Source organism: Cucurbita pepo, chromosome LG15 (genome assembly GCF_002806865.2).
Source record: "Cucurbita pepo subsp. pepo cultivar mu-cu-16 chromosome LG15, ASM280686v2, whole genome shotgun sequence".
Classification (NCBI taxonomy): domain Eukaryota; kingdom Viridiplantae; phylum Streptophyta; class Magnoliopsida; order Cucurbitales; family Cucurbitaceae; genus Cucurbita; species Cucurbita pepo.
The window spans coordinates 6,254,586-6,281,371 of record NC_036652.1 but is presented as its reverse complement, the minus strand read 5'-3'; the positions used below and the strand labels follow the sequence as shown (position 1 = coordinate 6,281,371).

The following is a 26,786-nucleotide window of genomic DNA, read 5'->3' as shown; positions in this document are numbered from 1 at the left end:
TTACTTTATTAATATATTTTTTAAAAGAATTATACAAAATAATTCATATTTATATTTTTTATATAATTTTTCCATCTTTAAAATAAAAAATATATATATAATTAAAAGAAGGTTCTAGATTCACTTAATTATATTTATATGTTTAAATATTTTTTTCGTCTATAAATTAAATTAAAAATTTAAGATTGATAAAATAATTTTTAAAGTTTAGAGTCGTATTAGATATGAAAGTTAATAATTTAAAATTTTATTAAATATTTAAAAAGTTTTTTTTTTTTTTTTTTTTTTTTTTTTTTTTTTNTTTAATGGCTTTAACCTCCCACACGATCAAAATTCACAACCCCTCTTCCTTTTTCTCCATCCACCACCATCAAATCGACAGCGACACAAACAAAGAGGGAAAAAAACAAGCAAACCCCACTTCATCGGCCCTGTTTTTATGCCCTCCTCCGCCGTGAACGGCTGATTTTCACTATCCTCACTCCACATTACCGGCCGGAGAATTGAAATTTCGTCTTACTTACTAAAATCCGCCGTGGACGGTGGCGGAGGTAGCTCGAAGTCGCTGTCGGCGTTTGAAAATCAAACCCCTAAGGTTTCTTCGTTCTAACTTTCCGGCAAGGCAGTTGGGGAAAGAGGGTTGGATTGAAAAGGAGAGGGAGAGAGAGTGATAGTCCACTCTTGTATTTGACTAATTTATCTCTCTCTCTCTCTCTCTCTCTCTCTCTCTAGAATTATTATATTACTGTGACTTTCTGATTATTTGGGGTTTTTTATTTGGGGGTTTTCGTTTTTCTTTGATACCCATCTCTGTGAATCGAAGAAATTTAGGAACGGAGGGTTTCTTAGAGATGAAGATTGAAGTGGAGAAGCAAATAAGAGGAAAAGGGTAAGAATCGTTATGGGTTTTTGATGAACAGGGGAAGAAGGTAATGCAATTTTGGGTGTTGGGTTATTGTAATCTTATGCTATTTGATATCTGTGATGGTAGAATAGGTAGCTATGTAGATATAGACAATGAAAACTTGTAGGATTTTAGCTTCCTGTTTATGAACAATCATGGTTTATAAGATACACTTTGTATTCTGGTTGTTCTTGTTGTTGTTGCTGTTGTTTGAGCCCACATTTCAACAAGATTCACCGGTTGAACGTGTTGAACGAGTTGCGTTACTTGAGCTCAGATCGTCGTTAGGTTTGAGAAGCAAGGAGTGGCCCATAAAGGGTGACCCCTGCTTAGTTTGGAAGGGTGTCAAGTGTCAGAATGGTAGGGTAACTGAGATCAATATTGCTGGATTTAGAAGAACAAGAATTGGTAAACAGAACCCTCAGTTTGCTGTTGATGCCTTGGCTAATTTGACTTTGTTGCAGTCCTTTAATGCCTCTGAGTTCTTGCTTCCCGGAGTCATTCCCGAGTGGTTCGGGTTGCGTCTTGGCTTGCTACGAGTGCTTGATCTGCGGTCGTGTTCTGTATTTGGTTCTATTCCATTGAGTATTGGGAGTTTGAACAACTTGACTGATCTGTATCTGTCTGATAATAATCTTACTGGGACTATACCTTCTAGTTTAGGCCAATTGTTGAGCCTTTCGTTGCTTGATTTATCTTGTAATACACTCACCGGAATGATTCCCTCGTCGCTTGTGTCTCTTGTTCATCTTTCTCTGCTTGACCTTTCTTCTAATTACTTAGCTGGGTCCATCCCTCCCGGTGTTGGGAGCTTATCGAAGCTTCGATATCTAAATCTTTCGAGAAACAGTTTATCTTCTTCGATACCTACTCAGTTTGGAGGGCTTGTTAGTTTAGTTCACCTTGACTTGAGTGTCAATTCTTTGTCTGGTTCATTGCCTTCGGAGTTAAGAGGATTAACGAGCTTGCGAAATATGGTACTCGGGAGCAATACGCTCGTTGGTTCCTTGACTTACGATATGTTCCACACTTTAACACAGTTGCAATACTTGGATCTGAAGGATAATAGCTTTACTGGCTCAATCCCTGATGGGTTGTGGTCTATGCCTGGATTGCAGCTTCTTGATGTGTCTGGGAATAATTTCACTGGGACACTTCCTAATTCTAGCTCGAGTTCGAATATTACTGGTGCTGTACTGAATATATCTAAGAATCTGTTTTATGGGAGGCTTACACCCATATTGAAAAGATTCAGTGTCGTCGATCTGTCGGAAAATTACTTTGAAGGCAAAGTTCCCGAATATCTACCCGCCAACGTATCTTTTGTGAGTAACTGCTTCACAAATGTGTCGAGACAGAGGACGTTGGCTGTATGTACATCGTTCTATTCTGCAAGAGGCCTGACTTTTGATAATTTCGGCTTCCCTAAGGCTACGCAACCTCGACAAGCGGAAGCGTTGAAGAAGAAGAGCAATAGAAAAGCTATTATCTTGGGCAGTGTTATTGGGGGAACTTCTCTTATCTTGCTAATAGTATTGCTGATGTTTATCTTCCTTAGGAGGCGAGCAAGAAGCACGACTACTCAACGAGGAGGAGGCGTCGTGGGACCAGTTCTTCCCGAGGACACTATTGAACCATCTCCTGGATTGTTGATTGACTTTGCAAGTTTAGGAGAAACGTTCAAGTATCAACAAATGCTTCAAGCAACGAATGATTTTAGTGATTTGAACCTTATCAAACATGGTCATTCAGGGGATCTCTTCCATGGCGTATTGCAAAATGGGGTTCGTGTTGTTATCAAACGGGTCGATTTGCGCGTTATTAAAAACGACGCTTATTTGGTCGAATTGGAATTCTTTAGCAAGGTTTCGAGTGTACGATTGGTTCCTCTTATCGGGCACTGCTTGGAGAATGAAGATGAAAAGTTCTTGGTGTACAAATATCTGCCGAACGGCGACTTGTCAGCTTCGTTGTTCAAGAAAATCAAGACAGATGATGATACTTTGCAGTCATTAGATTGGATTACAAGGCTTAAAATTGCATTAGGAGCTTCAGAGGGCCTTTGTTTTCTGCATCATGATTGTAGCCCACCCCTTGTGCACAGGTATTACAGAATCTTTCCTTTTCTATTGTCGATAATCATCGTTGTTCGTGTTCTTAGCGTTCGTTTGGTTCCTCGATATCATATTGGGCACCACGACACCTCCCGAACAATCACTAACATTGCTTTCTTTTGGTAATGAAGAGATATTCAAGCAAGTAGTATACTTCTTGATGATAAATTTGAAGTGCGACTCGGAAGCTTGAGCAACGTTTGTAGCCAAGAAGGCGATGGCCAACCGAGCAGGATTACAAAGCTTCTCAAATTGCCACAGTAAGTACATTCTTAAGATGAATCCCTTTTTATCGTTTTATGGTCTCAGTTTGAACTAATCGAAACTAGCTAACCCGTAAGCTGCTGAGCTTGAGCGACGTCTGTATCGCTCTGTGTTCTTACTAAAGGGTCTAGAAATGGATGGATAGCTTTATTTACTCTATTCTGTTTTTTAAGGAAGAAGTTCAGAAAAGAACATCGTTAGCAACCATTATATCGATGTTGTGGCGATCACGTTTCGTTCCGTTCATTCGGATGTTGTTTTTTGTATAAACGTAGTTTCGTGGCTGTATCTGTCGATCGGACTACAACTTGCATCTGCTCATATATATATATATATATGTTCCTCGCTTTGCGAAGACTTGATTATTGTGTAACGTTGTTCGTAGATTATTCTCTGAAATTAAACTTCCCTAAATGATGTGCAGGTCATCGGAGCAAGGCGCTTTAGGTACGTAAGAACTTGGTTTTTCGTTGTTATATCTATTTTTCGATCACGGTTCATGATTCGATTCACACGAGCAATTCATTTAACTTATATCATGGTCTTGATTAGCATGTAAACACTTGAAGGAAGAATTCAGCTCAACCATCTATTTTTCCTTAATGGGTTGTCTAATTAGGAGTGGAGTGACGTGTGGGATCCCACATCGGTTGGGGAGGAGAACGAAGCATTCTTTATAAGGGTGTGGAAGCCTCTCCCTAGTAGACACGTTTTAAAAACCTTGAGGGGAGACCTGAAAGGGAAAGCCTAAAAAAGACAATATCTACTAGCAGTGGACTTGGGCTGTTACAAATGGTACCAGAGCCTAACTCCGAGTGATGTGCCAGTGAGGAGGTTGAGCCCCGAAGGGGCGTGGACACGAGGTGGTGTGCCAGCAAGGACGCTGGACCCCGAAGGGGTGGATTGGGGGTCCCACATCGATTGGAGAAGGGAACGAGTGTCAGCGAGGACGTTGGACCCCGAAGGGGGGTGGATTGTGAGATCCCACATCGGTTGGAGAGGAAAACGAAGCATTCTTTATAAAGGTGTGGAAACCTCTCCCTAGTAGACACGTTTTAAAAACCTTGAGGGAAAGCCCGAAAGGGAAAGCCTAAAGAAGACAATACCTGCTAGCGGTGGACTTGGGCTGTTACAAATGGTACTAGAGCCTGACACCGGGTGATGTGCCAGCGAGGAGGTTGAGCCCTGAAGGGGGGTGGACATGAGGTGGTGTGCCAGCAAGGACGCTGGGCCTCGAAGGGGTGGATTGAGGGTCTCACATCGATTGGAGAATGGAACGAGTGTCAGCGAGGACGTTGGACCCCGAAGAGGGGTGGATTGTGAGATCCCACATCCGGTAAGGGAGGAGAACGAAACATTCTTTATAAGGGTGTGAAAACCTCTCTCTAGCAGATGCGTTTTAAGCGAAAGTATATACTAAATTCATCCATTCTAACAACCAGGTTTGCAGACAGCAGTAAATGCCTATGATGTTTACTGCTTTGGAAAGGTGTTGTTGGAGCTAGTAACAGGAAAGCTCGGGATTAGCGCCTCCCCCGATGCCGAAATCAAAGAATGGTTAGATCAGACGTTACCGTGCATCAGCATAAACAACAAGGAACTCGTGATGAAAATCCTGGATCCATCCTTGATTGTAGACGAGGATCTGTTGGAAGAAGTATGGGCTGTGGCTGTCGTCGCCAAGTCGTGTCTCAATCCGAAACCTTCAAGGCGACCCTTGATGAAATACATTGTCAAGGCTTTGGAGAATCCATTGAAGGTAGTAAGGGAAGAGAATTCGGGTTCAGGACGGTTTAGATCGACTTCCATTGGAAGTTCTTGGAATGCTGCTTTGTTCGGTAGCTGGCGTCAAAGTCTGTCGGATCTAACCGTGCTTCCATCAGCCTCAATGTCAAAAGTAGGTGGAAGTAGTTTCAAACGATCAGGAACAATGGGTTCGCAAGGAAGCGGACAGAACGGTGGCGGGGAACATTCGTCTTCTCGTCGACAGCATTCGAAGGAGATATTCCCGGAACCGACGGACGTCGAAAGATTGGAGAACGAGTAGCGGAAATACATTGGTTTGGTGTTTGATTCTTTGTTAATAACACAGCACACTCAAATTGGTTTTGGAGCAACTGAGAGAGTGAAATACAGAGAGAAAGAGAGAGAGAGGGAGAGAGGGTTCTGTTTGATTACTTGTTTTCTATGAGAAAACAAGCTGCATTTTTTCTGTAATTGATCCATTGGTTTCTTGTAGCTTTTGGAGTGTAAATTGTAAGTTGTTTTATATTCTCCATTCAAGCCATAAATGGCCCGGTTTTCGGCTGATCCCGTCGCACGTAAATCAATTTATGGCTCGACCCACGTAGAAAGCTTAGTTGGTTTGTCAGGGTTCTAGCTAGTTACACGGGTAGATTAGTTAAGGTATGGATATTATGTTTTAGATGAGGGTCGTAATTAATGAGTATCAGGAGTCCACGATTTTACTATGTTGAGGTACCAGTGGCCCACTACTACTTAATGAGTGTACTCGTCAATGCTACTCTTTTCTTTTTAGATGATACTCGAGTTTTCATGGCTTGTGGTAGATGATATTACGAGCTATGTGAAAAATATGATATGTAAATATTGACAGTTCAAATCCCGAATCACAATAAGAGCAATGAAAAACAATATAAATATCGACATTTCTTGTATCTGTTCTTAGAATTCATTATGGTTTTCTCCGAGAAAAACGTATTCATTTTCGTTGGTCTTCTCCTTATTAGCACGAACTTTATTGAAATTACAACAATGAAATCGAACGACTATGGAGTATCTCGAGATGGATGACTAAGATAAGATCAATGGTGATGGATATAGATATTCTTAAGATGATAAACCCGCGTAATTATGAAAAACTTAGAGAAAAATAGTAAATTCCACTCCTGTTTTGTAATTTCAATAGAAAACCATAAGTTTAGAAGAGATATTGGGAGAGTTTAATATTTGAACCTTAGAGGTCGAAAGCTCATCGGGGGAAGGACAAAGGAAAGCGTGATGCCTAATTAAATCAATCGATTCATCATGGTAGAGAAGAAAATCGTGACCTCATTTTTAACAAGGCATTCCTTCTCCAGAAGTTATGGGGCTATTCCGACCCCACAACAAAAGAAGAGTTTACTGGGTGAAGCTAGATAAATTCAATTATCAGACATTCTCGACTCAGTAACCCACCAAACGAAATCGGTGGTCTCTTAGTCACGACCCCGAACTATTTACGAGCCATGGCAAGGACTAGGAGGTTTGATTTTGGAACCCAATCCCACGAAAACCCAAACCCAAACCCATGCTCCAACAAATCCAAACTTGACCATAGTCCTATCTTCTTGACAGCCGCTGCTCCCGCCATTTCTGAGCAGAACAAAGCCATAATGTTATCTTCTTCATCTCTATACTCCAACCCACATCCCCACCTCCGTCCTCTTCATTTCCGCCCTCCCAATCCTCTCTCCAATGTCGTCCTCCACCTCCCCTCCAACCAGAAACCCAACGCCACCGTCGCCTCCGCTGATCTCCGCCGCAACAATCCGACGGAAAAACCATCCACCAACGTCTCCGATCCTATCCAGCCGGAACCCCGCAAACACAACTCCAAATCCGCCGCCCTTGTCAACCAGTACCTATCATCCGGCGAATCGCCAAATCCACAAAACCTAGAACCCCCTTTGCCCGAAGAAGAGAAAGTGAAGCTTCTCGAACTCTCGCTTGTGAGAAAACGAACCCCTCAATTTCCTGGATCGATTTATGTTCAATCCCCGAGTGATTCCGATGTGGGTTCTTCTCTTCCTCCCCTGCAATCTCTGTTTCGAAATGCAGGAAGTGAGTTCGATGGCGAAGATGACCGGAAGATAATAAGGAGAGCTCTAGAGATTCGCCGGAAGGTAACCTCCGAGATCTTCAAGGAGGCGATGCGGAAAGGGAAATTTGGAATCACTTACACCGACAATTTGCTCGGTTGGTTGCCTGATTTCATCGATTTTGTAATGATTCAAGCGGCGTCGATGAAGCAATTGCCTGAATTCGCTCATTTGTCGTTCAATCTTCGTGCCAAGACCGTCATTGAAGAATCAAATGTTGTACCTCTTATCAGGTAATGGCCTATCTCCAAGTAGTTCAAAATCTTTAAGCAATTTGCACCTTACCAAACTCACCCTTCTTCTTACAGGTGGTTGAAGCATAACTCATTGTCATATCCACAGATAGGGAAGCTCATATGCATGTCTAAGGGAAAGCTTGAATCGATTAGACGTCTTGTGGAATGGCTGAAGGGGATTCATGTAAAGGGAGGATATCTTGGACTTACACTCACTAAAGCTGGAGGGAATATATTGGAACGCAGCAATGATGAACTAGATGAAATTGTGAGCTACTTAGAGAGTAATGGAGTTAGAATGGTTTGGATTGGCTTTGTTATGAGTCGATGTCCTTATTTGCTGTCTTACAGTTTGGAAGAACTGAAAAGTCGTGTGGAGTTCTTCTTGAATATGGGTATGAATGAGAAAGACTTTGGTACAATGGTCTTTGATTTCCCTAAGGTGCTTGGTCAGTATACTCTTGAAGATATGAACCAAAAGGTATGTTCTCTTAAATTGTAACTTAGCATTTGAATTTTGAGTATAGTTTCTACTTAATCCATGAGGAGAGGGAAGTTTGGATGATAATGATTTAAGGATTTCTAGTTGTAGTAATGTTTTTGTAACGGCTCAAGCCCACCGTTAGCAGATATTGTCTTCTTTGGGTTCTCCATTTCGGGCTTCCCTTCAATGTTTCTAGAACGCGTCTGCTAGCGAGAGGCTTCTACACCCTTATAAAGAATGTTTTATTCTCCTCCCCAACCGATGTGGGATATCACAATCTACCCCCTTTAGGGCTCAATGTCCTCGCTGACACTCATTCCCTTCTCCAATCGATGTGGGACTCCCCAATCCACTCACTGACACATTGCCCGGAATCTGGATTTGATACCATTTGTAACAACCCAAGGCCACTTCTAGCATATATTTTTCTTTTTGGGCTTTCCCTTTCGGGCTTCTCCTCAAGGTTTTTAAAACGTGTCTACCAGGGAGCGGTTTTCACACCCTTATAAATAATGTTTCGTTCTCCTAATCAACTGATGTGGGATCTCACTCATTTTCTTGTCTTTGCTTTCTATCATCTCCAAGCAGTGGGAATAATGTAACTTAAGATTTTCTGTTCTATAACATGTAGTGATATATGAATCACTTTTCTGATCGGGTATTCGCTAACATGAGGTGCTAGTCGTCGTGTTCATCCAGGTCAACTATTTAAAGGAGTTCGGGCTTGAGATTGAGGATATAGGCAGATTACTGGCATACAAACCACAGTTGATGAATGGTAGCATTGAGGGTAAATGGAAGCCTCTTGTTAAGTACTTCTACTATCTTGGAATTTCCAAAGATGGTTTGAGGAGGATGCTTACAATAAAGCCAGTGGTTTTCTGCCTTGATCTGGAGACCATCATTGTGCCAAAGGTATTCCTTTCATGTTTCATGTTTCATGTCAATATTTTACGACAAAAGATGAACTGAGTAATGAAGAACGAACGAATATCTATGATTAAGATGTGTTTTTTCTTTTTTTTGTGTGTGTGTGATGAAGGTGCAATTCTTCAGAGACATAGGAGTTCGAGATGACGGGATTAGTAACATGCTTGTGAAGTTTCCATCATTATTGACATTCAGCCTGTACAAGAAAATCCGCCCTGTTGTGAGTTCATTAACCTCTGTATTCTGTCTTTTTATACTATAGTTCAGACTATTTATTTGTTGAATTGAACCCGAAGAAAGAATTCCCATATAAAGAGGTTGGGAAGTTATCTCCATAGTATCTTTATGGTGCGTGCATCCTTTCGTAAGATCCCACATTGGTTGGAGAGGGAAACAAAGCATTCCTTATAAGAGTGTTGAAGCCTCTCCCTAGCAGAAGCGTTTTAAAACCTTGAGGGGAAGCCTAGAAGGAAAAGCCCAAAGTTGACTATCTAAATTATCTGAAATATTTACTAGCAGTAGGGCTGGGAATGTTAAAACATCATTATGTTACAACGACTTTGTATAAGGAGTAGACTTTGTTCAAAATGTTCATAAAAGGCTGGTCATAATGTGGATCGGAGGGTTCAATGGGGCAAAAACTTTGAGATAGGGGGCGAGATAGCCCTCTTAAACGGTGATAACATGAGTGTCTTCTCTATGATGGCAATATAATCTCAAGATCGAGTTCATATGCTATCAACAAATGTACACTATAACACCCGAGCGAGATGGTAGAGAGTGCCTGAAATGTTTAGATGTGGACTTCCTTCGTCCTACTTCGTGTTACTTGGTTCTATTGGACTGATCATATCCATTTTTCACATTGTGGGCGACAAATAAGACATTATCTCATGCCAAATATGTTGAATGTTCGATGGTTTTTCCTTCCCAAGAACACAATATTGTCTCTTCTCTACTACTATAAGAGAAAGTTAAAAACTTTCATTAAGATATGCTCAACAGTCTTGACTGTAAAACCATGCAGGTCATATTCTTGATGACTAAAGCAGGAGTCAGGGAGAAAGACATTGGGAAAGTTATAGCTTTGGGACCGGAACTTTTTGGTTATAGCATAGTGCATAAGCTTGAGGTCAATCTAAAGTATTTTCTGTCACTCGGCATACATACCCGGACTCTAGGAGAAATGATTGCTGATTTTCCTATGCTGCTACGATATAATATCGACATTCTTCGACCAAAGTATCAATATTTGCGGAGAACCATGGTTCGCCCTCTGCAAGATATTATAGACTTTCCAAGGTAAGAATCAGCATATGCATATACTAACTTCTCATAAGCTTAGTTTGAAAATAATTCAGCTAGAAAACCGAAAGCAAAGGATCGAAAAGGTCGTTTGGTTCAATCGTGTTCATTTGATGTACAATGAAGCTCATAATTTTGTTGAGCCAAAAGTTCTTATGATATTATATACAGGTTTTTCAGCTATTCTCTGGAGGGGCGCATCATTCCTAGGCATCAAGTTCTGGTTGAGAATTGTATAAATCTCAATCTGCGTTCCATGTTAGCTTGCACAGATGAAGAGTTTAAGAACAAGGTTGCAGATATAGTGGAAAAACGCCAAAGATTTGAATCCGGTAATGTGGATGGTTCTCTCACCATTGTCCATACGACTCACAACTCTATCGACTCGACTACACTAGATGACTCGTCGGGTGAAACTATAGAAGATTGATTTGATGGTCTTGAGCTTTCAACTTCCCTCCCCACTTAAACGAATTTGACACAGAAGAAGAGCTCAAACTTGTTCTTATTCCACAACTATCGGAATGGATCGAGTCTTGTTTCTGTGATAATTCATAGCTATCCAAAGACATTAAAGAACAAAAGACTTTCATCCCAACAGAGAGAAGGTAAGGAATGCTAAACACCTATCAACTTCTTTCACCATGCTGTATACATATTGTATCAAATGATTTTCTTTCTGTGTGAATAGTTAAAGGTTTGAACAAAACTGTGATGATTTACGAGTCCTGATCAATCTGTAGCAGAGCGATTGCATAGCAAAAAAAACGCTATAAAAGAACTACGAGGACAAGTTAGACCAGCAGTCTCAACTCTAGACAAGGGTGGACACAACTGTGGCTGCAAGATATCACAAATGTACATGTCATAAAGTTCTCTGTTTTTCAGATGGTGCCACATTTCTTCTGTTTTTCAGCTCTTCATATAGGCTGAGGGCAACAACTTTCAATGAAAACAGTAATAGCTTCTATAAATGTTCAAAAAGAAAGCAAAAATGGTATATTGTACTATGAACAGACGCATGCAAATTCCTTATAATTTAATGCCTCAAAAGTGTTACTCTTATCTTAATTCTAACAATCACAGAGATTGATCCGTGAAGAACATTGAGGATATATTGATGACATTTTTCATACTTTAGGTACATTGCAACTGCATGAGAAACCATAACGTTCCCATTTTTATTGGGAAGAAAAACAGAACGCACCAAGAAAATTCCCAAACTTGGATCTTAGTAAGCAGCAAGAATTATGTTCTCAACTCATGTTTACCAAGAATGCAAAATAATTTCAACAGCATGCTCAGGTTTATCCTATTGTGAAGGCACTAAGAAAATTCAAATGTAGAGTGCACCGTGGGTAAATGTCTCAGCGATAGAGACTTTCAGATCTGAGGTTCTCTGCAATCTCGGTCTCCCAGCGGTCTCCGTTCTCGAGCAACTTTTCTTTGTCATAGAGAAGCTCCTACAACATCACGAAACTATGAGGCTAATATTCTTCAGCAAGTTTAGAAGCTTATCATAACATTCAAAACATAATAAGATCAACCTCGTGAGTCTCTGTGGCAAACTCAAAGTTGGGGCCTTCAACAATGGCGTCAACAGGGCATGCCTCTTGACAGAACCCACAGTAGATGCATTTGGTCATGTCAATGTCATACCTGAAAATTAAGAATATTTAGGGACATAGATATGACGATAACGAGATCGTGGGGAGGTGATCACCTTGTGGTCCTACGGCTACCATCTTCCCGTTCCTCAGCTTCGATTGTGATTGCTTGGGCAGGGCAAATCTAACAAGAAAATCAAAACAGAATGACAGACACAAGTTCAATGCCACAACTCGAAGTAATAATCAGCCAAACTTATGCACAAATGTAGCACGTTTCGAAGTAGCTAATTTATCTCCATGTGTACTTAAGAGATCAAAACCCAAAATATTACAAGCATTATCAAAGTTCTTTATAAGATTTAAAACGTGAAAATCTTATTATCCACAGTGTTACGAGGATACAGAGCAAAACTACTCTGCAGATGTAATGCAACCTAATAAACCACTGATGAGAAATATGAGCACAAATAGTTTTCAAAGTTTCATCTTTTAGAGAACTCATAACATTGTGCTCTACTGTGAGGATAACAGTGACTGAAAGTGCGCTTCAATGCATTAAGAGACGGTAAAACATCAACCAAGCTTTACCAAGCTATAGTGCTCTACTGCTACAGTCTAAGAGTAGGTAGGTGTAACAGCCTAAGTCCACCGCTAGCAGATATTGCCCTCTTTGGGCTCTCCCTTTCGGGTTTCCCCTCAAGGCTTTAAACGCATCTGCTAGTAAAAAGTTTCCACACCCTTATAAAGGGTATTTCGTTCTCCTCCCCAACCAATGTGGGACTCTCACAGTAGGAGTCCCAGAAGGACCAGAAGGAGCAGCATTTATTTTCACATTCAACTATGAGGATGGTTAATAGACAATATATATTATAAAATCAATGATGGCAAGAAATATACAGACTTCTCCAACATTTCGTTGTAAAATTATATTGTCCGAACAAAAATGACATAAACTAAAAGTTAAAAATATAGATTCAGATTCTATTCAGATTCTTACAGCTTCACAAAGTTTACATGCAATGCATCGTTCTTCTCCAGTTGCATATCTTCGGAGGGCATGCTCACCTCGAAAACGAGGGCTTAGGGGGCCTTTCTCGAATGGATAATTGATCTGTATAATACATGTACAGTAATCAGAAATCAGGATCAACAAGAATTTTAGCTTAGTGCCAAAGAATGTTGATTGGAAGACACTTACAGTGACTTTTTTCTCAAAGAAGTATTTAAGAGTCAGCATCAAACCCCGGACCATTTCAGTGAGAAATAACGTGTTTATGCTACGCTCAAAAACTACAAACGACCAGGAAATTAATTTTTGTAAGAACCATAAAAAATAATAGAACAAACAATTGAAAAGTATTTAAAAGTAAACAGTGAAGGAAGTATGGAAGGAAATATAAAATTACTTGAACTCCAATCCTTTGACATCTCCTTGGCAAGCTGCTCTCTTTCTTCATCTTCTGTACAAGTAATGAGATGGAAAAGAATTTTAAGCAAAGAAAAATCCATAGCACCAAGTATATGTCATGTGGATCATATACAAACTGCTTAAGTTCAGCTTCAGCAGTGATTAATTAGGCCAATATGATGAGAACCAGAAACAAAACCTCTTTTGGTACTGTACAAGTGTGCACTTGACCGTAGATCACGAAAAGGAGAACTTTGCAATGCTTGTCCAGAGACGGCCTAACAACAGTAGATTACACATAATAAATAAAACAAAGGGCAAAAAAGTTGTTACAACTTGAAGATACCCATCAAGTAAAGCTAAAGCTCAGGAGATAATATTCTTCATGAAATATCCAAGTGAAATATTCACAGCAAAGAAAATAACACAAAAGGGCCTTCAAAGGTTAACATTGAACAGAACCGTCCACCCCAGCATAGAAATAGATAAATAATGAAGATCACAGAATAAGTAACTGTTAAAGAAAAAGTCCAGAAACCATCTACCGATCTTGCGTGTGACGGCCCAAGTCCACCGCTAGCAAATATTGTCCTCTTTGGGCTTTCCCTTTCGGGCTTCCCCTCAAGGTTTTTCATTCTCCTCCCCAACCGATGTGGGATCTCACAATTCACCCCCCTTCGGGGCCCAGCATCCTCGCTGACACTCATTTCTTTCTTCAATCGATGTGGGATGTCACAATCCACCCCCCTTCGGGGCTCAGCGTCCTCGCTGGCACACCGCCCAGTGTCGAACACTAATATCATTTGTAACAGCCAAACCCACTGCTAGCAAATATTGTCCTCTTTGGGCTTTCCCTTTCGGGTTTCCCCTCAAGGTTTTTAAAACGCGTCTGCTAGGGAGAGGTTTCCACACCCTTATAAAGGGTGTTTCGTTCTCCACCCCAACCGATGTGGGATCTCACATTGCGATGCATATAGTTAATAGCCTACATTTTTTTCATAAAATTTCAGGAGATTCCATTGCATAAACACCCTAACCATCAACTGCCTAGTCTTCCAGTAGTTAGTACTCCAAGTTCCTTGTTCTAAACATAATCTGCCTCCATATGGGACATTTAAAATAACAAATCCATCATTGTTAGGGGAAAGAAAGAACAGACCGTCCCATTTCCAGTAGTTAGCAATGAAACACATTTACCATAACGATTCCGAATAACAATAATTGTATGATTAAATGAATACCCCATCTATTCTACGACTCGATTATCTAAACTAAAACAAACAAATTGTCACCCAGAAAACCTCGATTCAATAGAAAACGCATGAAATCACGAAACAGAACAAAATCTCAACGTAATCGATAATCAAGCAATTAGCTCTTATAAATCCATAGCCGGTAGAGTACAAAAATTTGGGCAAAGAGGAGAAGAATGCTTACAAGCTGACGAACACGAAGAGCGAGAAGGGATTTCCGAGCTAAGATCGCAGCCATCGCCAATGGTGGCTCTTTCTAAGCAATATTTTTCACCGCCACTCACAGGGTGGGATTCCGAAATGCTTCGGCAAAGGCTAAGCTCTCAGCTATGTGATCGCTGGAGTCCCGGCATCGCTCCGATTCCCGGTCGATAAAACGCTGCGTCTTGGGCTTGGGCTTGGGCTTCATACAGAAATTTGAGTAAGCCCAAATATAGCCCCTTTACTGGCCCAAACGGCCCATAATTTTTTTATTCTTGCCCAGATTTGTAGAGGGGAAGTTACCTTTTTACCCTTGAATTTTGGATTTATTTCTATTTAGTATTTAAATTTAAATTTTATTTTATATTTTTATAATTATATTTTGAATTTTTTTGGTCTTTTTTGTGGTAATTTTTATCGAAATTAGTTAAATAATTATTATTATTTTCACATCCGAAAGTTCCGACGTTATCAATATGAAACAAAATTTAATTTTTATTAATTTTATATAATTAAATTAAAGAAAATAAGTACATGTCAATTATCGTTGAGTTATGCTGACGTTAATTTATTTTTTTAATTAAAAATAATTAATAAATTAGAAAAATAAAATAAAAAGTAAAAATTTTATAATATGATTTAATTTTCAAAATTTATATATTTAAATATAAAATTGAATTTATATTTTAATTATGTAATTTCGAAAAATAAATTTATAAATAACTCCATTAAATATAAAATTATTACAATTTTTATTACTTATTAAATAATTAAAATTTTACTTAAAATATCTTGAAAAGAAAAGGCAGGAAGATGCTCACTATAAAGCTGGTTCCCAAACCCGCGCCTGTCGAAGCCTCCATTTGAAGATCAGAAATGGCTTCCGTTTGCCGATCACTTCTAGCGGCGGCGGCGGCGGGGGGTTCGAGGTCTATGGCCGGCCGTACCAGAACACTGGCTCATGTAACCCTAAAACCAGTGCCTGTTTCTTCTTCCTCCAGGGGCTTCATTTCCGTTTCCAGGTACTCCAAAGTTTGTAATTTCAATCAGTCGTTTACGTGCCGGAATTTCTTTGCGATCTTTATTAATTCTTAGTGTTTTTGGACTTTTTGGATCCTGAATATACTTGATTTGCTTCCAATTTCACTGTTCGTTCTTTGTTTTTTTTCAGGATTGCTTCATCTTTGGCTTCTGTGGACTCTCTGATGCCACTCCACAGCGCCGTCGCCTCAGCTCGGCTTAAGTCTAAAATTGCCGTCGACTCGCATTGCTGGAGCTGGCTTTCTGAAGGTTGTTTTCTTTTCTTTTCTTTTTCATTTCTTTAATTACGTTGCCCTTATAAACGTGAGTATGATCTGCGTAGGGAGAGGTTTTTTGTTCATATGATTTGGTTTTTGCTTTGTTATTGCATCCAATCTTCTTACTATCTGTTTGATTCTCGATACACTGCAAAAGTTTAGTTGAAGCTCCTCTAAAATTGATTCTATTTCCCAAACTTATCTCTCAACTTCCATATTTGATGTAAACGAAGTAAAAGAAGTTGGGAAATGAACTTCCTAGATCTGTATAACATGTAATATGCTTTCAGTTTGATTTCCTTGAACTCCGAATGCCATTTTTCTTGGACTCCATTCCATTCTAAGTTCATCCCGGTCTGAGAAGAATTTTGTTTTTGAATTTTTGTTATTTTTGAAAAATAAGATAGCTTTCCAGCTGCTTTATTTAGTTTTTTACATATAAAATCCTTTCCAAATGTTTGCCAAATTTCAAAAACCAAGAACATAAGAAGCACCGAAAAAAGATTTTATACTATAAAAAGTGAAAAATGCAAAACAAAATTGTTACCAAATGACCCATTGGTTACTGGCTAAGATTGCATCTTTTGTGTATGTACACTTCGGTCTATGAATTGCAATCAAGAAATGATACTTCATAACTTTCATCTTGAATGGTCAACCATATGTCTCTTGTATATCATATCAAGTTCATTTCCTAACTTCATTGTCTTACCTTCTCTTTCAGGATTTGCTACGCCTTTGTGACATAACAGTCGGTGAAGACAAATTGTAATTGCTAAAACAGCTTAGTGACCGGTAGCTGAAACGACCTTCCTTAGGACTTGCAAGGTTTTTCATCTTTTCAACTTATCTTTGCAAGATACCTTTATCACATGAAAGAATCATTTAGTTTTGATCATTGTATAATGCAATGCGGCCACATTTTCTGGATATGCAGAGAGCTATTGTTTTGAGCCTCTGACCACAACCCCTGAGAGATTGGATTTTCGTTAGGCGTCTCTTTGTTGCTCTTGACTTTGTTCAATACCATGCAATTGATTTTCTCTATTCTCTAAGTATGGGGTCTTGGGCTGATGTCCATTACTTTTACTACATTGTGCCGAATTGAAACTTCATAATTCTGTTGTAACTGGGTAGATTATCATTTTTCAGGCGTTCTTTATCCTTTAACGGTCATTAGATTAGATTTTATAGGGGGTGCTATAAGATTAGAATAGAATGATCTTAGCCAAAGATAGATGGATCTATTCTTTCAGTGGTTTTTTTTCTAACATTATCAATGAAAATCTGTTTCAGAGCCCTACTTGGATTTGGAATTAGATAAGTCCAAGTTAAAGGAAGACTTCGCCCCATCCCTATTGAAAACCGTGTAATGGGTTTTTTCTAATTTCTAATAGGCATGAGGCTGGATACTTGTAACAGCTCAAGCCTATCGCTAGCAGATATTGTCCTCTTTGGGTTTTTCCTTTCGGGCTTCTCCTCAAAGGTTTTTAAAATGTGTTTACTAAGGAGAGGTTTCCACACCCTTAGAAAGAATGCTTCGTTTTCCTCTCCAACCGATGTGGGATCTTACGCTCATATGTGACTGAGTTTGTATGATGAATTGTGAGAGGGAAGTAGTTGCAAGATGGAATTTGGCTAATAGGATAGGAAGTGTTTGCAAGATGACCTCATTGAATAGTTTTTCCCATCTGAAATGTTATGCAATGGATTAGGAGATGGAAATTTGTTGCGAGATGCAAGGGTGCAAGTAAAAATAAATGTTAACAAAGAAAACCCTTGAAATGAAAACTTTAAATTTTGATTGGTTTGACCAATCAGTATCAGTTGGTTCGATGTTCGATGTTCAGTATCAGTTGGTTCATATTTACACCTGAAAACATTCTGGCTGTTTTAGTTTGTTTGATCAATTTGGTCGCTTTTTTTTTTTTTTTTTTTTTTTTTGTAAGTTAGTTTTGATGTTCGAATTTATCATATCTGTCAGTCATTTGTTTGAGATTTTACGATTATGATATTTGTTATTGATAGTCTTAGACTCTAGTGAGAGAGAGATTATTGATGAGTTGATACGAAATATTAGTCCACCAATTTATGAGACTTGAAGGTATAAAGGCTATATTATATTACAAAAATCACTTTAAACTATAATATTACCTTTGACATCTCGTGAATATTTACAAACTTTATGCACATCTGTTAGAATGTTTAAGAAAAGTATCTTTGGGTTGAAATTATGATTGTTGTGTCGTTTTAAATCATTGTCATTAGTGTTATGAAGACAAATGCAAGAAAATTCATGTTTTTTCATAATTTAGTCTAATATAAATAAATTTATAGAAAGTTGAAATCCATCTCATGTTTCACCAAAAACCAAACCACAAAAATGTCAACGTTTTTGCAGTCTTTCTCTCGAAGCCAAAGACTTCACACAAGTGTTTGCATTCCTCCAAAAAGTTTTTTAGTGAAGGTATTGACATAGATGAGGTTTTTCAATATACCATCACGCTTAGATAGGCTAGGTAAATGTACCTCCCCCGCCTCTCTATCCGCCTCTCTATCCGACACAGTAAGATGATCGTTACTACCCTGGATTGTTACCTGTTCGCTGCAGTGATACGTAACGAAATTATGGTAGTAACAAATAACAATATTGGAGAACTCTGTTCTGAAATTATTGCCCAAGATGATTTGTACATGCTCAAAGGAGGAGACAAAGATACTCGCCAAACGATCTACATAATTACCAGCTTCTTAACTAATTACATCACCAAAAAGAAAGGAAAAAAAGAGTTTCCACTTCTGTTGCAGAAGGAAATCTTTCTGGGGTTTATATACAAGCTTTTAATTTCCACTTCGTATATGCACAATAGTGAAGAGATGAGAAGAAATCACCTCACAGTTCCTTTTTCGATTAAAGTTTCTCGAGCTGGGGTGGGTGTGTTGCACGTCGGAACCAGGTGTTAAACGCCTTGAACAGGTGAGGGCAATCGTCGACGTTTCTGGTGAAGCTAAGACACTGCTGCAACAACTCCTGTGCATCTGACAAGGGAAGTGTGGAAATGATTCTCAGGAATGTTTCCTCCAGCTCTATACATAGGTTCTTGTTGCTGGAGAGTAAAGGTGAATGGTCTTTGCTGACAAGCAGAACCGGAAGCCAATGCTTTACGAACCTCTTCCTAACCTGAGAAGTTGGAACCGGAGAACCAGGAACCACAAGAATCCTTAGTTAGAATGGGATTTCAACCCGAATCAGTTTTCGAATCAAGCAAAAACGTCCCAGTGGTAACTCTACTTCTGTAATCAACCGTTTTACAATGGATCGTCTTCGAAGACGAGGCAAAGCAACCCATCAAGGAACAAAAGTTAAGACAGTTGGGGGTCAAAGACAGGTTTGAATAAGAGCCTATCTTCTAATTAAACCAAAGAGAGAACATAATGAATCAACTAATATTTACAAAAATCCAAAAGACTAGAAGAAAGGATACTGTGACTAATTGTATCGCCTGATTTTGTTCTTTCCTTCATCTTCATGATAATTTGGTTTTCTTATAATAAATATAAAAAAAGGGATCTGTTACTTCTCAAATCTGCCTCTACACTAACTCATTACTCTCGACCTTTCAATTGTAAACACATGAGAAATAAATCTCTAGCAACGCAGCTCAAGCCCGCCACCAGCCGATATTGTTCCCTTTGGTTTCCCTTCCAAGCTTCCTCTCAAGGTTTTTAAAACGCGTTTACTAAGAAGAGATTTCCACACCCTTATAAAGAATGTTTTGTTCCCCTTTTCAACCAATGTTTTTTCTCACAATCCACCCCGCTTCAGGGTCCAACATTCTCACTAGCACTCGTTCCTCTCTCCAATCGATGTGGGACCTCACAATCCACCCACCTTCGGGGCCCAATGTCCTTGCTGGTACACTGCTCGATGTCCACCCCCTTCGAGCTCATTGTCCTTGCTGACACACTGTCCGGTGTCTAACTCTAATAGCATTTGTAACAACCCAAGCCCACCACTAACAAATATTGTCCTTTTTGGGTTTTCCCTACGAGAGGTTTCCACACCCTTATAAAAAATGTTTCGTTTCCCTCTCCAACAAATGTGGGATCTCACGCAAAAAGTTGGTAAAAGAAAAAATGGTGGGTCCAATTAGTTGAATAATTTAACTGGCGTGATTCAGAACACAAATCTGAATATTGATTCAATCAATTTCCAAAAGACAGCCTAGGTACCAGGCAACCAGCATCTAAATGCCACAAACCAGCCAAAGACAGAACTAATCCCAACTTAAAATGTCCAATTGGGTCAATGAATAAATAAAAGTATCCATGGTGTAAACTAAAGACTTATGTACAAGAACTTTAGAAGACTCAAAGACAAAATAAGAACTATATAAAGAATCATGAAAAGACTCCAAAGAAACATATAGAAAAGAGCTAAAAGCACAAGATATGCTCTACATCATCAACAGACAAGCTTCAGACAACGAAAATTTGATCTGTCAGCTTCAATTGCAATTCCAAAATATGAAAACAAAATCCTACCCACAATGTATTGAGACAATCAGATTAACACCAAAATAGAACTTTGACATCTTTCAAAAATCACATAGAAAGCACATGAATACCAAAAACTCAACTTAAAACAAAAGCATTTTACTCGTGCAAAGTGATTAGTACCTGTTTGGTGGCCAAAATGCTACCAGCAGCAACCGCATTGGCAAGCTTGGAGGTACATCGCAAAAGAACTGAAGGAAACCCCGGCACAATGCCCCTCCACCCATCGTCTCGAAATGCTCGTTGTAAATCTGCAGTGAAAGAAGCCTGTTCACTCCATGCATCCACAGCAACATCAGCCACCCTCAATTCTATCATCCTCTCAACCACCCACGACAAATGCTTAGCATTTGTCATTGCAGTGTGCAAATTGAGCCTTTGAATGGCCTCCGTCTCGTTATGATCTCCTCTAAAATTTGGGCTTGAATATTCCTCCAAAGACTCTTTCACGACCTTCAAGCTCATCTCGAATGCCCTCTTCAGCACTCTCTTCGCGGACTCCCTTGATGAAAAATCCTTCAAAAGCTTCGCCACGAATGCCTTCACGAAAGCCATATTGGGATAATTATGAATAGCAGCCAAAATCAGTCCCTGCAACATTTCGTCGCAAGAATCATTTCGGCCCGGCGAAACCCTAGCAAGAAGCTCCCTCGATTCTTCCTCCTGCAGAAATGGAATCAATCCCATCACTCTCCTTTCCTCCTCATCGGTCCACGGCACGGCCTCCAGAAATCGAACACAGGACTTCACACAATCCTCAAAAAGAAATTTAAGCGCAACAGGGAGGAGATCCAACGCAGCCTTCGTGCTATCAATGGATTCCGACATATCATCAACATAAAGAAGCTCAAGAACAGCCAAATGACTATCCATTGAGCCCTGCGCCGCTGGAACACTGAAACTCAACCTCAAAGGATCTGAATCATTGTCCTTCTTAGGCTGCCATCGGTCCGACAATAGCGCAGAAAAGTACTTCGATCGGCGAATAACACACGAATGAAGATAAATCTGAACATCGGAGGACGCCGGAGACTCAGAACCAGACGAATCAAAAGGAGCAACCTCCAAATATAGACGGAGGACAATATCAGCAGTAGAGGCGTCGTTGAAGGCGGCGATGGAGGAGAATGATGAAGTACGAGGGAGAGTGTGGGGCTTTTTCGAGACTTCGGTTGAGGACTTATCTGATAAAGGAAAACAGTCGGCGGCGGCGGCGGCGGCGGCAAAAACAGAGGAGTGACGGCTGGTGGAGGCAGAGTGTTGAACGTACTGCCTCTTCCTCGAAGATCCGACGGTCATTTCCAAGCAAATCGCCGGCGGAATATACAGTTTGCTTGCGGAATCAACGCTGCAAAATCAACTGCAAAGAAAGGAAGATGAAGAATGCATCACCTGAGAAAGAATCGGAGATCGTTCTAGATTTGGTCCTTCCATTGAACCTTGAAAGGAAGAAATGGGAAATTGGAAACTCACCGCAGTCTTTGATCCCTTTTGGGGGATTTATATCCAAATCTGTTTTCAATTTTCTTTTTTGTTTTTTTTTATTATTATTTAATTTTTTTTTATCGGGTCTAAAGAGCTCCTATAATAACACTCTCGTGCTCACTCGAACCCTTGACCTGGGTCGATGCAGCGTGTCTAAAGAGCTCATATAATTATAGTGTTGTGTCTATTTGAACCTCCGGCTACTGTTATTTCTATCTGAACCTCCGACCCCTGTCGATGCAGCGTGTCTAAAGTGCTCGTATAACTATAATGTTGTGTCTATTTGAACCTCCAACCTCAGTTGATGCAGCTTGTCTATTGTTTGAACCTTCGACCTCTATCAATCTAGCGTGTCTAATAAGCTCATAAAGTGTTGTGTTCATTTGAACCTTCGCCCAATGCAGTGTGTCTAATGAGCCCATAAAGTGTTCTGTTTATTTGAACCTCTAACCTCTGTTGATGCAACGTGTCTAATGAGCTCATAAAGTTATGTTGTGTTTATTTGAACCGACCACCTCTATAGCACGTCTAATGAGCTCGTAATCTCCTAATATTGTGTTTATTTGAACCTCCGACCTCCCGTGCAACGTGTTTAATAAACCCATAAAGTTATAATACAGTATTTATTTGAACCTTCGACCTATGTAGCATGTCTAATGAGCTCGTAATCTCCTAATATCGTGTTTATTTGAACCTTAGACCTCCCGTGCAACGTGTTCAATAAACCCATAAAATTATAATACAGTATTTATTTGAACCTTCAACCTATGTAGCATGTCTAATGAGCTCGTAATATCCTAATATTATGTTTATTTGAACATCTGTCCTCCCGTGCAGCGTATTTAATAAACCCGAATATTTGGCCGCAATAAAAATTTGAAGTTTATAAATCATAATAAAACAGTTCAACAAATATTATAAAAAAAAAATAAATTAAAAAAAAAAAAGTTTAATTATTTATTTTAATTTCAGGCTGTAATAAAAAAATAATTAAATATTTTCACTTTTTTTATTATTATTATAAAATATCTAGATGCAGTGATCCAGATAAGCATCAGACCAACAAATCATTATTTATTTATGTGTCTTATTTATTTATTTATTTATTTATTTTCCTTTTTTTTAATGATATGATACAGAACAGAATCACAGATGCTCCATAAATGGTAACCTTATCCAATCCAATCTTATCAACAATAACATATAATATAAAAAAAAATAACAACTGATTTGACCTTAAATTGAATAATTTTTTATTTCTAAAATTACCTTTAAATTATTTTTCCATATAAATAAAATTTTAGTGTAATTAATTTTTTTACTAACCTTTTTTTTTACTATTAAACAACTTCCACATACCCCGCTTATTCGACTCGAGCGAACGTCTTTCTTGTTATGTTTTGTCTCCACTTCTCTAAAAAGTCGCTCGATAAAAGATTATTCCAAATCGAGCTTGGTTAATTCGGGGAATGATCGTTTTTCAGCGTAAGTAGTAATTAATAATTTTTACCAATTTTTTTCACCATGCTTGCATAATTTGATCGATATAGTGTCGGTTTATTCATGTATTCTTCCATCTAGGTGTTAAATTTACTCGTGGGTCGATTTTAAGTACTCAAGGTTTGACTTTTACGGGTATTGGTAAATTTAAACAAATGGTAAAAATTGATATTTTTATCGTAATTTAAAGCCAAGTTACCACATCTAATATTGATTTAATTAATTATTTTTTTTAATGTGTAAAAATGATGTGAGTTAATGGGCCGAACCCACTGGCTGAGTTGGGCTGAATGGAAACATGGAGTCTAATGGGCCAAGCCCATCTTCAAATGTCCAAGTTGATGGTGAGCTCACAAGGTTCCCATTGAGTATTTTAATTAATAATTTTGTTTTAAAAAATTCATGTAATTTATGATATTATGGAAAATTAAAAATAAATATTTTTTATATACAAAAAATATATTATTTGGTAGAATGAACAAAATAAGCACTTTTCTCGTTTCATTTAATTTATAATTAATAAATATTGTTTAATGAAATTTTTTATATTGAATATGCCTCAATAGGTTAAAGATTTGTTTTTTTTTTATTGATTTAAATATTTTAATCTAAAAATAAATAATTTTGATGTGTATATATATATTTAAAAGTTTTTTAAATTATTTTTAAAATTTTAAAAACATGCTCAAATAATTAGTTTAAATTTAAATATTTGATCTTTAGAATAAATATTTAATTAGTTAAGTAGGTTAAAGTGATACTCCCATTCATATTTATATTAATATATTAATACATATATTTTAAGCCACGTCATCCATATATTAAATAAATAATTGATGATGAAATAATGTAAAAAAACTTAATTAATTAATTAATTAATTAATTAATATTATTATTATTATTATTTGAGAATTTGAGAAGGGAATTTGGAAAATGATATATATATATATATATATATAAAGAGAGGAAAAGGAAAGAAGAAAAAATAAAAGGAAATAAAGGAAAATAGAAAAAAAAAGTAAAAGAAAAAGAAAAAGGAAAAAAAAAAGAAGAATTAAAAGGGGAATTAGAAAAAAGAGAGAAGAAATAAGGGAAAAGGGGAAGGGCATTCTCGTAACATTAAGTTAATTAATTAATTTGTCGATTTTGACGTTTTATGACTCGATAAATGGATAAAAGCACGGAAATACCTTAGTCGGCACGGTCTAATTTCATTAAGTTTGGCTTATAGTTTAAGCATAGTATAAATTTTTATTGAATTTAAAGCATTCGAGACGCTATAGGTAGTAACTGGATTGTAAATAGACTTTTGTTTGAGGGACTCTATCAGCTACACGTTTCTATTTAGTTACTCGATTTTTGTTGACTTGTTGATTGTTACTGTAATTTAGCATGTTTATACTTCGTTATGCACGCTACAGTACCCTGATCGTACCTCCTAAATAAGTTAATACGAGGAGTCTATTAGGGGCTAGCTAACCAATCTCTAATAGCGAACTTGTCTTTAGGGATAAGGAACCACATAACATGGTGTAATAAACAAAGGCACGAGGTCCTCTCCGTTTGATTATGTTATCATATACATTGTGAGGACTATTAAAGGGTTGTCGGTTAACCGTAGTGAATTATCTAGATAGACGAGGTCCACATTGGTATTAACAAGTTGGTCGTGTTAGGGTTATGCCTTAGATGAATATGTCATGGTGTGCCATCAGGTTTGATTCAACTTGGTTCGGTTTCAATTTTCGGTTTACTTGGGCACTCCTACGATTCGTATCCCTAATCGTACATATTGTTGAACTAAAAAAAAAACATCAAGCAACACGAGTTTTATATATCATTGTACATCTCAAAACTCGAGAAAATAAATGAGGTAACAAAAAAAAAATTTACCGCAGTAAAAGAAGTTGTTACAAATTTTGAAGTAAAGAAATGAAATCTTTATATAATAAAGTTTAAAAAGTATATCAATAAAATTATTATTTTCACAAAAAGTTCATAAATAAAAAATATATTTTTAACTTTTTTTTTATATTAAAAGAAAATATGGGTTTGGTTGACATGATGTGGTTTTGTGGGAAGCCGTAGCCTAGTGCTTTGGGCCCGACCAACCACACCCAAAACATAATTACCGGTTTTTTTTTTGTTTTTTTGTTTTTTTTTTTTTTATATAATTCTTTTTCTTTTTATCGATTTTCGGTAATTCTTTCCGTAATTTTTAACCAATTCCAACGGCATTTTCAAAATCACGTTTCGAATTTGAATTTTAGATTTTCGAACATTTAAAATAATTTTTTTATCTATATATATATATATATATATATATATATNCACCCAATTTAGTCCTAATATTTTGATATTTTTTAAAAAAAATTACACATTTACTCGATAAAATTAAAAGCTTAGGATTATATTAAAAGTAAAATTCAAATTTATATCGGATTATTTAATATATATATATATATATATATATATATATATATATATATATATATATATATAATATGTATATGTATATATAGTTGAATTTAAAAGTATAAAACAAAATAATAATTATTATTATTATTATGTTTTGAAAACGGTGTAAATGTAATGTTGGTTAACGGTCTGTTAACGTTAAGGTCAAGATCAAGGGCAGTGGAAAAAGTAGAAAATGAGATTAGAGTAAACTGACGGCGTGAGGTAATGGTTAACGGTCCGTTAACGTTAAGGTCAAGATCAAGGACAATGGAAAAAGTCGAAAATGAGGTTAGAGTAAACTGACGGCGTGAGGTAAAAAATTGACGTTAGAGAGAATCAGATGGAGACGACATGTCGACAAATAACTAGTAGACCAAATAAACCACAAATCTTATTATTAACTAGGTCTTACCAAATATGGCTCATTAATTGAACGTTAACTAATATTTTATTTATTTAACCCCAAATTATTATTATTATTATTAAATAATACAGTAGGTGAGTTTGATAATGAAATTAGGTAAAAGAGAGAATCGGGTGTGTTTGAAAAAAAAAAATCTCGTTTTATTGCATTAATTTTCAAAACTACTAGGCTAGATGTCACAATCCATGGCAGATTGTGTCCTCGAGAAAGTCATTGAGGATGCTGACTCTGAACTTCGATTCCCCTTAAAGATTGTCTTACGCGTGTTAAGATCACGACACTACACGGTTAAAAATGTACGACGGTGACATTAGACATACGTATTTTGTAAAAAAAAAAATACTATGAAATAGTTTCGTTCTTCGACTATTTTTTAGGCATTTTCCACACGGGTAGATGATTTTTTTTTTTTTTTTTTTTTAAATGAGTGCCACTAGAACGTTCAGAAAATCTTATTTCTTATTTTGAGCGG

General features: G+C 37.7%; 5 protein-coding genes across 7 annotated transcripts; 3 read left to right on the top strand and 2 right to left on the bottom strand.

The window, feature by feature from the left end:
* The first annotated feature begins 328 nt into the window (after positions 1 to 328).
* Positions 329 to 5,592, top strand: LOC111811580 (probable LRR receptor-like serine/threonine-protein kinase At2g16250). Its single transcript, XM_023698501.1, has 4 exons — positions 329 to 3,008; positions 3,150 to 3,278; positions 3,707 to 3,729; positions 4,725 to 5,592. Exons 1-4 carry the CDS (start codon positions 1,060 to 1,062, stop codon positions 5,327 to 5,329), a joined length of 2,706 nt encoding a protein of 901 aa, XP_023554269.1. The 5' UTR covers positions 329 to 1,059; the 3' UTR covers positions 5,330 to 5,592.
* A 902-nt stretch (positions 5,593 to 6,494) lies between these two features.
* LOC111811172 (transcription termination factor MTERF2, chloroplastic) lies at positions 6,495 to 11,183 on the top strand. 3 transcript variants are annotated; one of them, XR_002817507.1, is made up of 7 exons: positions 6,495 to 7,396; positions 7,472 to 7,880; positions 8,583 to 8,798; positions 8,926 to 9,033; positions 9,841 to 10,115; positions 10,290 to 10,726; positions 10,862 to 11,183. XR_002817507.1 is itself a non-coding variant. In XM_023697922.1 (6 exons), exons 1-6 carry the CDS (start codon positions 6,531 to 6,533, stop codon positions 10,546 to 10,548), a joined length of 2,133 nt encoding a protein of 710 aa, XP_023553690.1. In that variant the 5' UTR covers positions 6,495 to 6,530; the 3' UTR covers positions 10,549 to 11,183. The 3 variants fall into 3 exon arrangements, 1 of the variants encoding a protein (XP_023553690.1); XR_002817506.1 differs by having other exon boundaries at positions 10,810 to 11,183; XM_023697922.1 differs by having other exon boundaries at positions 10,290 to 11,183.
* A 32-nt stretch (positions 11,184 to 11,215) lies between these two features.
* LOC111811173 (NADH dehydrogenase [ubiquinone] iron-sulfur protein 8, mitochondrial-like) lies at positions 11,216 to 14,740 on the bottom strand. Its single transcript, XM_023697923.1, has 8 exons — positions 14,574 to 14,740; positions 13,336 to 13,414; positions 13,135 to 13,188; positions 12,927 to 13,018; positions 12,726 to 12,839; positions 11,842 to 11,909; positions 11,666 to 11,777; positions 11,216 to 11,581 (listed from the first exon to the last, which is right to left on the bottom strand). The coding sequence occupies exons 1-8, from the start codon at positions 14,625 to 14,627 to the stop codon at positions 11,486 to 11,488; spliced, it is 669 nt and encodes a 222-aa protein (XP_023553691.1). The 5' UTR covers positions 14,628 to 14,740; the 3' UTR covers positions 11,216 to 11,485.
* Positions 14,741 to 15,420: 680 nt separating this feature from the next.
* LOC111811171 (protein NUCLEAR FUSION DEFECTIVE 6, chloroplastic/mitochondrial-like) lies at positions 15,421 to 16,943 on the top strand. The gene is made up of 3 exons (XM_023697921.1): positions 15,421 to 15,612; positions 15,762 to 15,880; positions 16,613 to 16,943. Exons 1-3 carry the CDS (start codon positions 15,467 to 15,469, stop codon positions 16,630 to 16,632), a joined length of 285 nt encoding a protein of 94 aa, XP_023553689.1. The 5' UTR covers positions 15,421 to 15,466; the 3' UTR covers positions 16,633 to 16,943.
* A 1,593-nt stretch (positions 16,944 to 18,536) lies between these two features.
* On the bottom strand, positions 18,537 to 21,942 carry LOC111811170 (BTB/POZ domain-containing protein At3g05675-like). The gene is made up of 2 exons (XM_023697920.1): positions 20,569 to 21,942; positions 18,537 to 19,069 (listed from the first exon to the last, which is right to left on the bottom strand). Exons 1-2 carry the CDS (start codon positions 21,742 to 21,744, stop codon positions 18,800 to 18,802), a joined length of 1,446 nt encoding a protein of 481 aa, XP_023553688.1. The 5' UTR covers positions 21,745 to 21,942; the 3' UTR covers positions 18,537 to 18,799.
* Between the last annotated feature and the right edge of the window lie 4,844 nt (positions 21,943 to 26,786).

Bases quoted from the DNA above. Each gene is read 5' to 3' on its own strand.
- LOC111811580 (XM_023698501.1), top strand. From the start codon at position 1,060: ATGGTTTATAAGATACACTTTGTATTCTGGTTGTTCTTGTTGTTGTTG. The intron at 3,009-3,149 runs GTATTACAGAAT...TTGGTAATGAAG, and splicing joins AGCCCACCCCTTGTGCACAG to AGATATTCAAGCAAGTAGTA. The intron at 3,279-3,706 runs GTAAGTACATTC...AATGATGTGCAG, and splicing joins AAGCTTCTCAAATTGCCACA to GTCATCGGAGCAAGGCGCTT.
- LOC111811172 (XM_023697922.1), top strand. From the start codon at position 6,531: ATGGCAAGGACTAGGAGGTTTGATTTTGGAACCCAATCCCACGAAAAC. The intron at 7,397-7,471 runs GTAATGGCCTAT...TTCTTCTTACAG, and splicing joins AATGTTGTACCTCTTATCAG to GTGGTTGAAGCATAACTCAT. The intron at 7,881-8,582 runs GTATGTTCTCTT...GTGTTCATCCAG, and splicing joins TTGAAGATATGAACCAAAAG to GTCAACTATTTAAAGGAGTT.
- LOC111811173 (XM_023697923.1), bottom strand. From the start codon at position 14,627: ATGGCTGCGATCTTAGCTCGGAAATCCCTTCTCGCTCTTCGTGTTCGT. The intron at 13,189-13,335 runs GTTTTGTTTCTG...TTACTTGTACAG, and splicing joins CTTGTACAGTACCAAAAGAG to AAGATGAAGAAAGAGAGCAG. The intron at 12,840-12,926 runs GTAAGTGTCTTC...TGTATTATACAG, and splicing joins TCTTTGAGAAAAAAGTCACT to ATCAATTATCCATTCGAGAA.
- LOC111811171 (XM_023697921.1), top strand. From the start codon at position 15,467: ATGGCTTCCGTTTGCCGATCACTTCTAGCGGCGGCGGCGGCGGGGGGT. The intron at 15,613-15,761 runs GTACTCCAAAGT...GTTTTTTTTCAG, and splicing joins GGCTTCATTTCCGTTTCCAG to GATTGCTTCATCTTTGGCTT. The intron at 15,881-16,612 runs GTTGTTTTCTTT...CTTCTCTTTCAG, and splicing joins CTGGAGCTGGCTTTCTGAAG to GATTTGCTACGCCTTTGTGA.
- LOC111811170 (XM_023697920.1), bottom strand. From the start codon at position 21,744: ATGACCGTCGGATCTTCGAGGAAGAGGCAGTACGTTCAACACTCTGCC. The intron at 19,070-20,568 runs GTACTAATCACT...CCAACTTCTCAG, and splicing joins GCATTTTGGCCACCAAACAG to GTTAGGAAGAGGTTCGTAAA.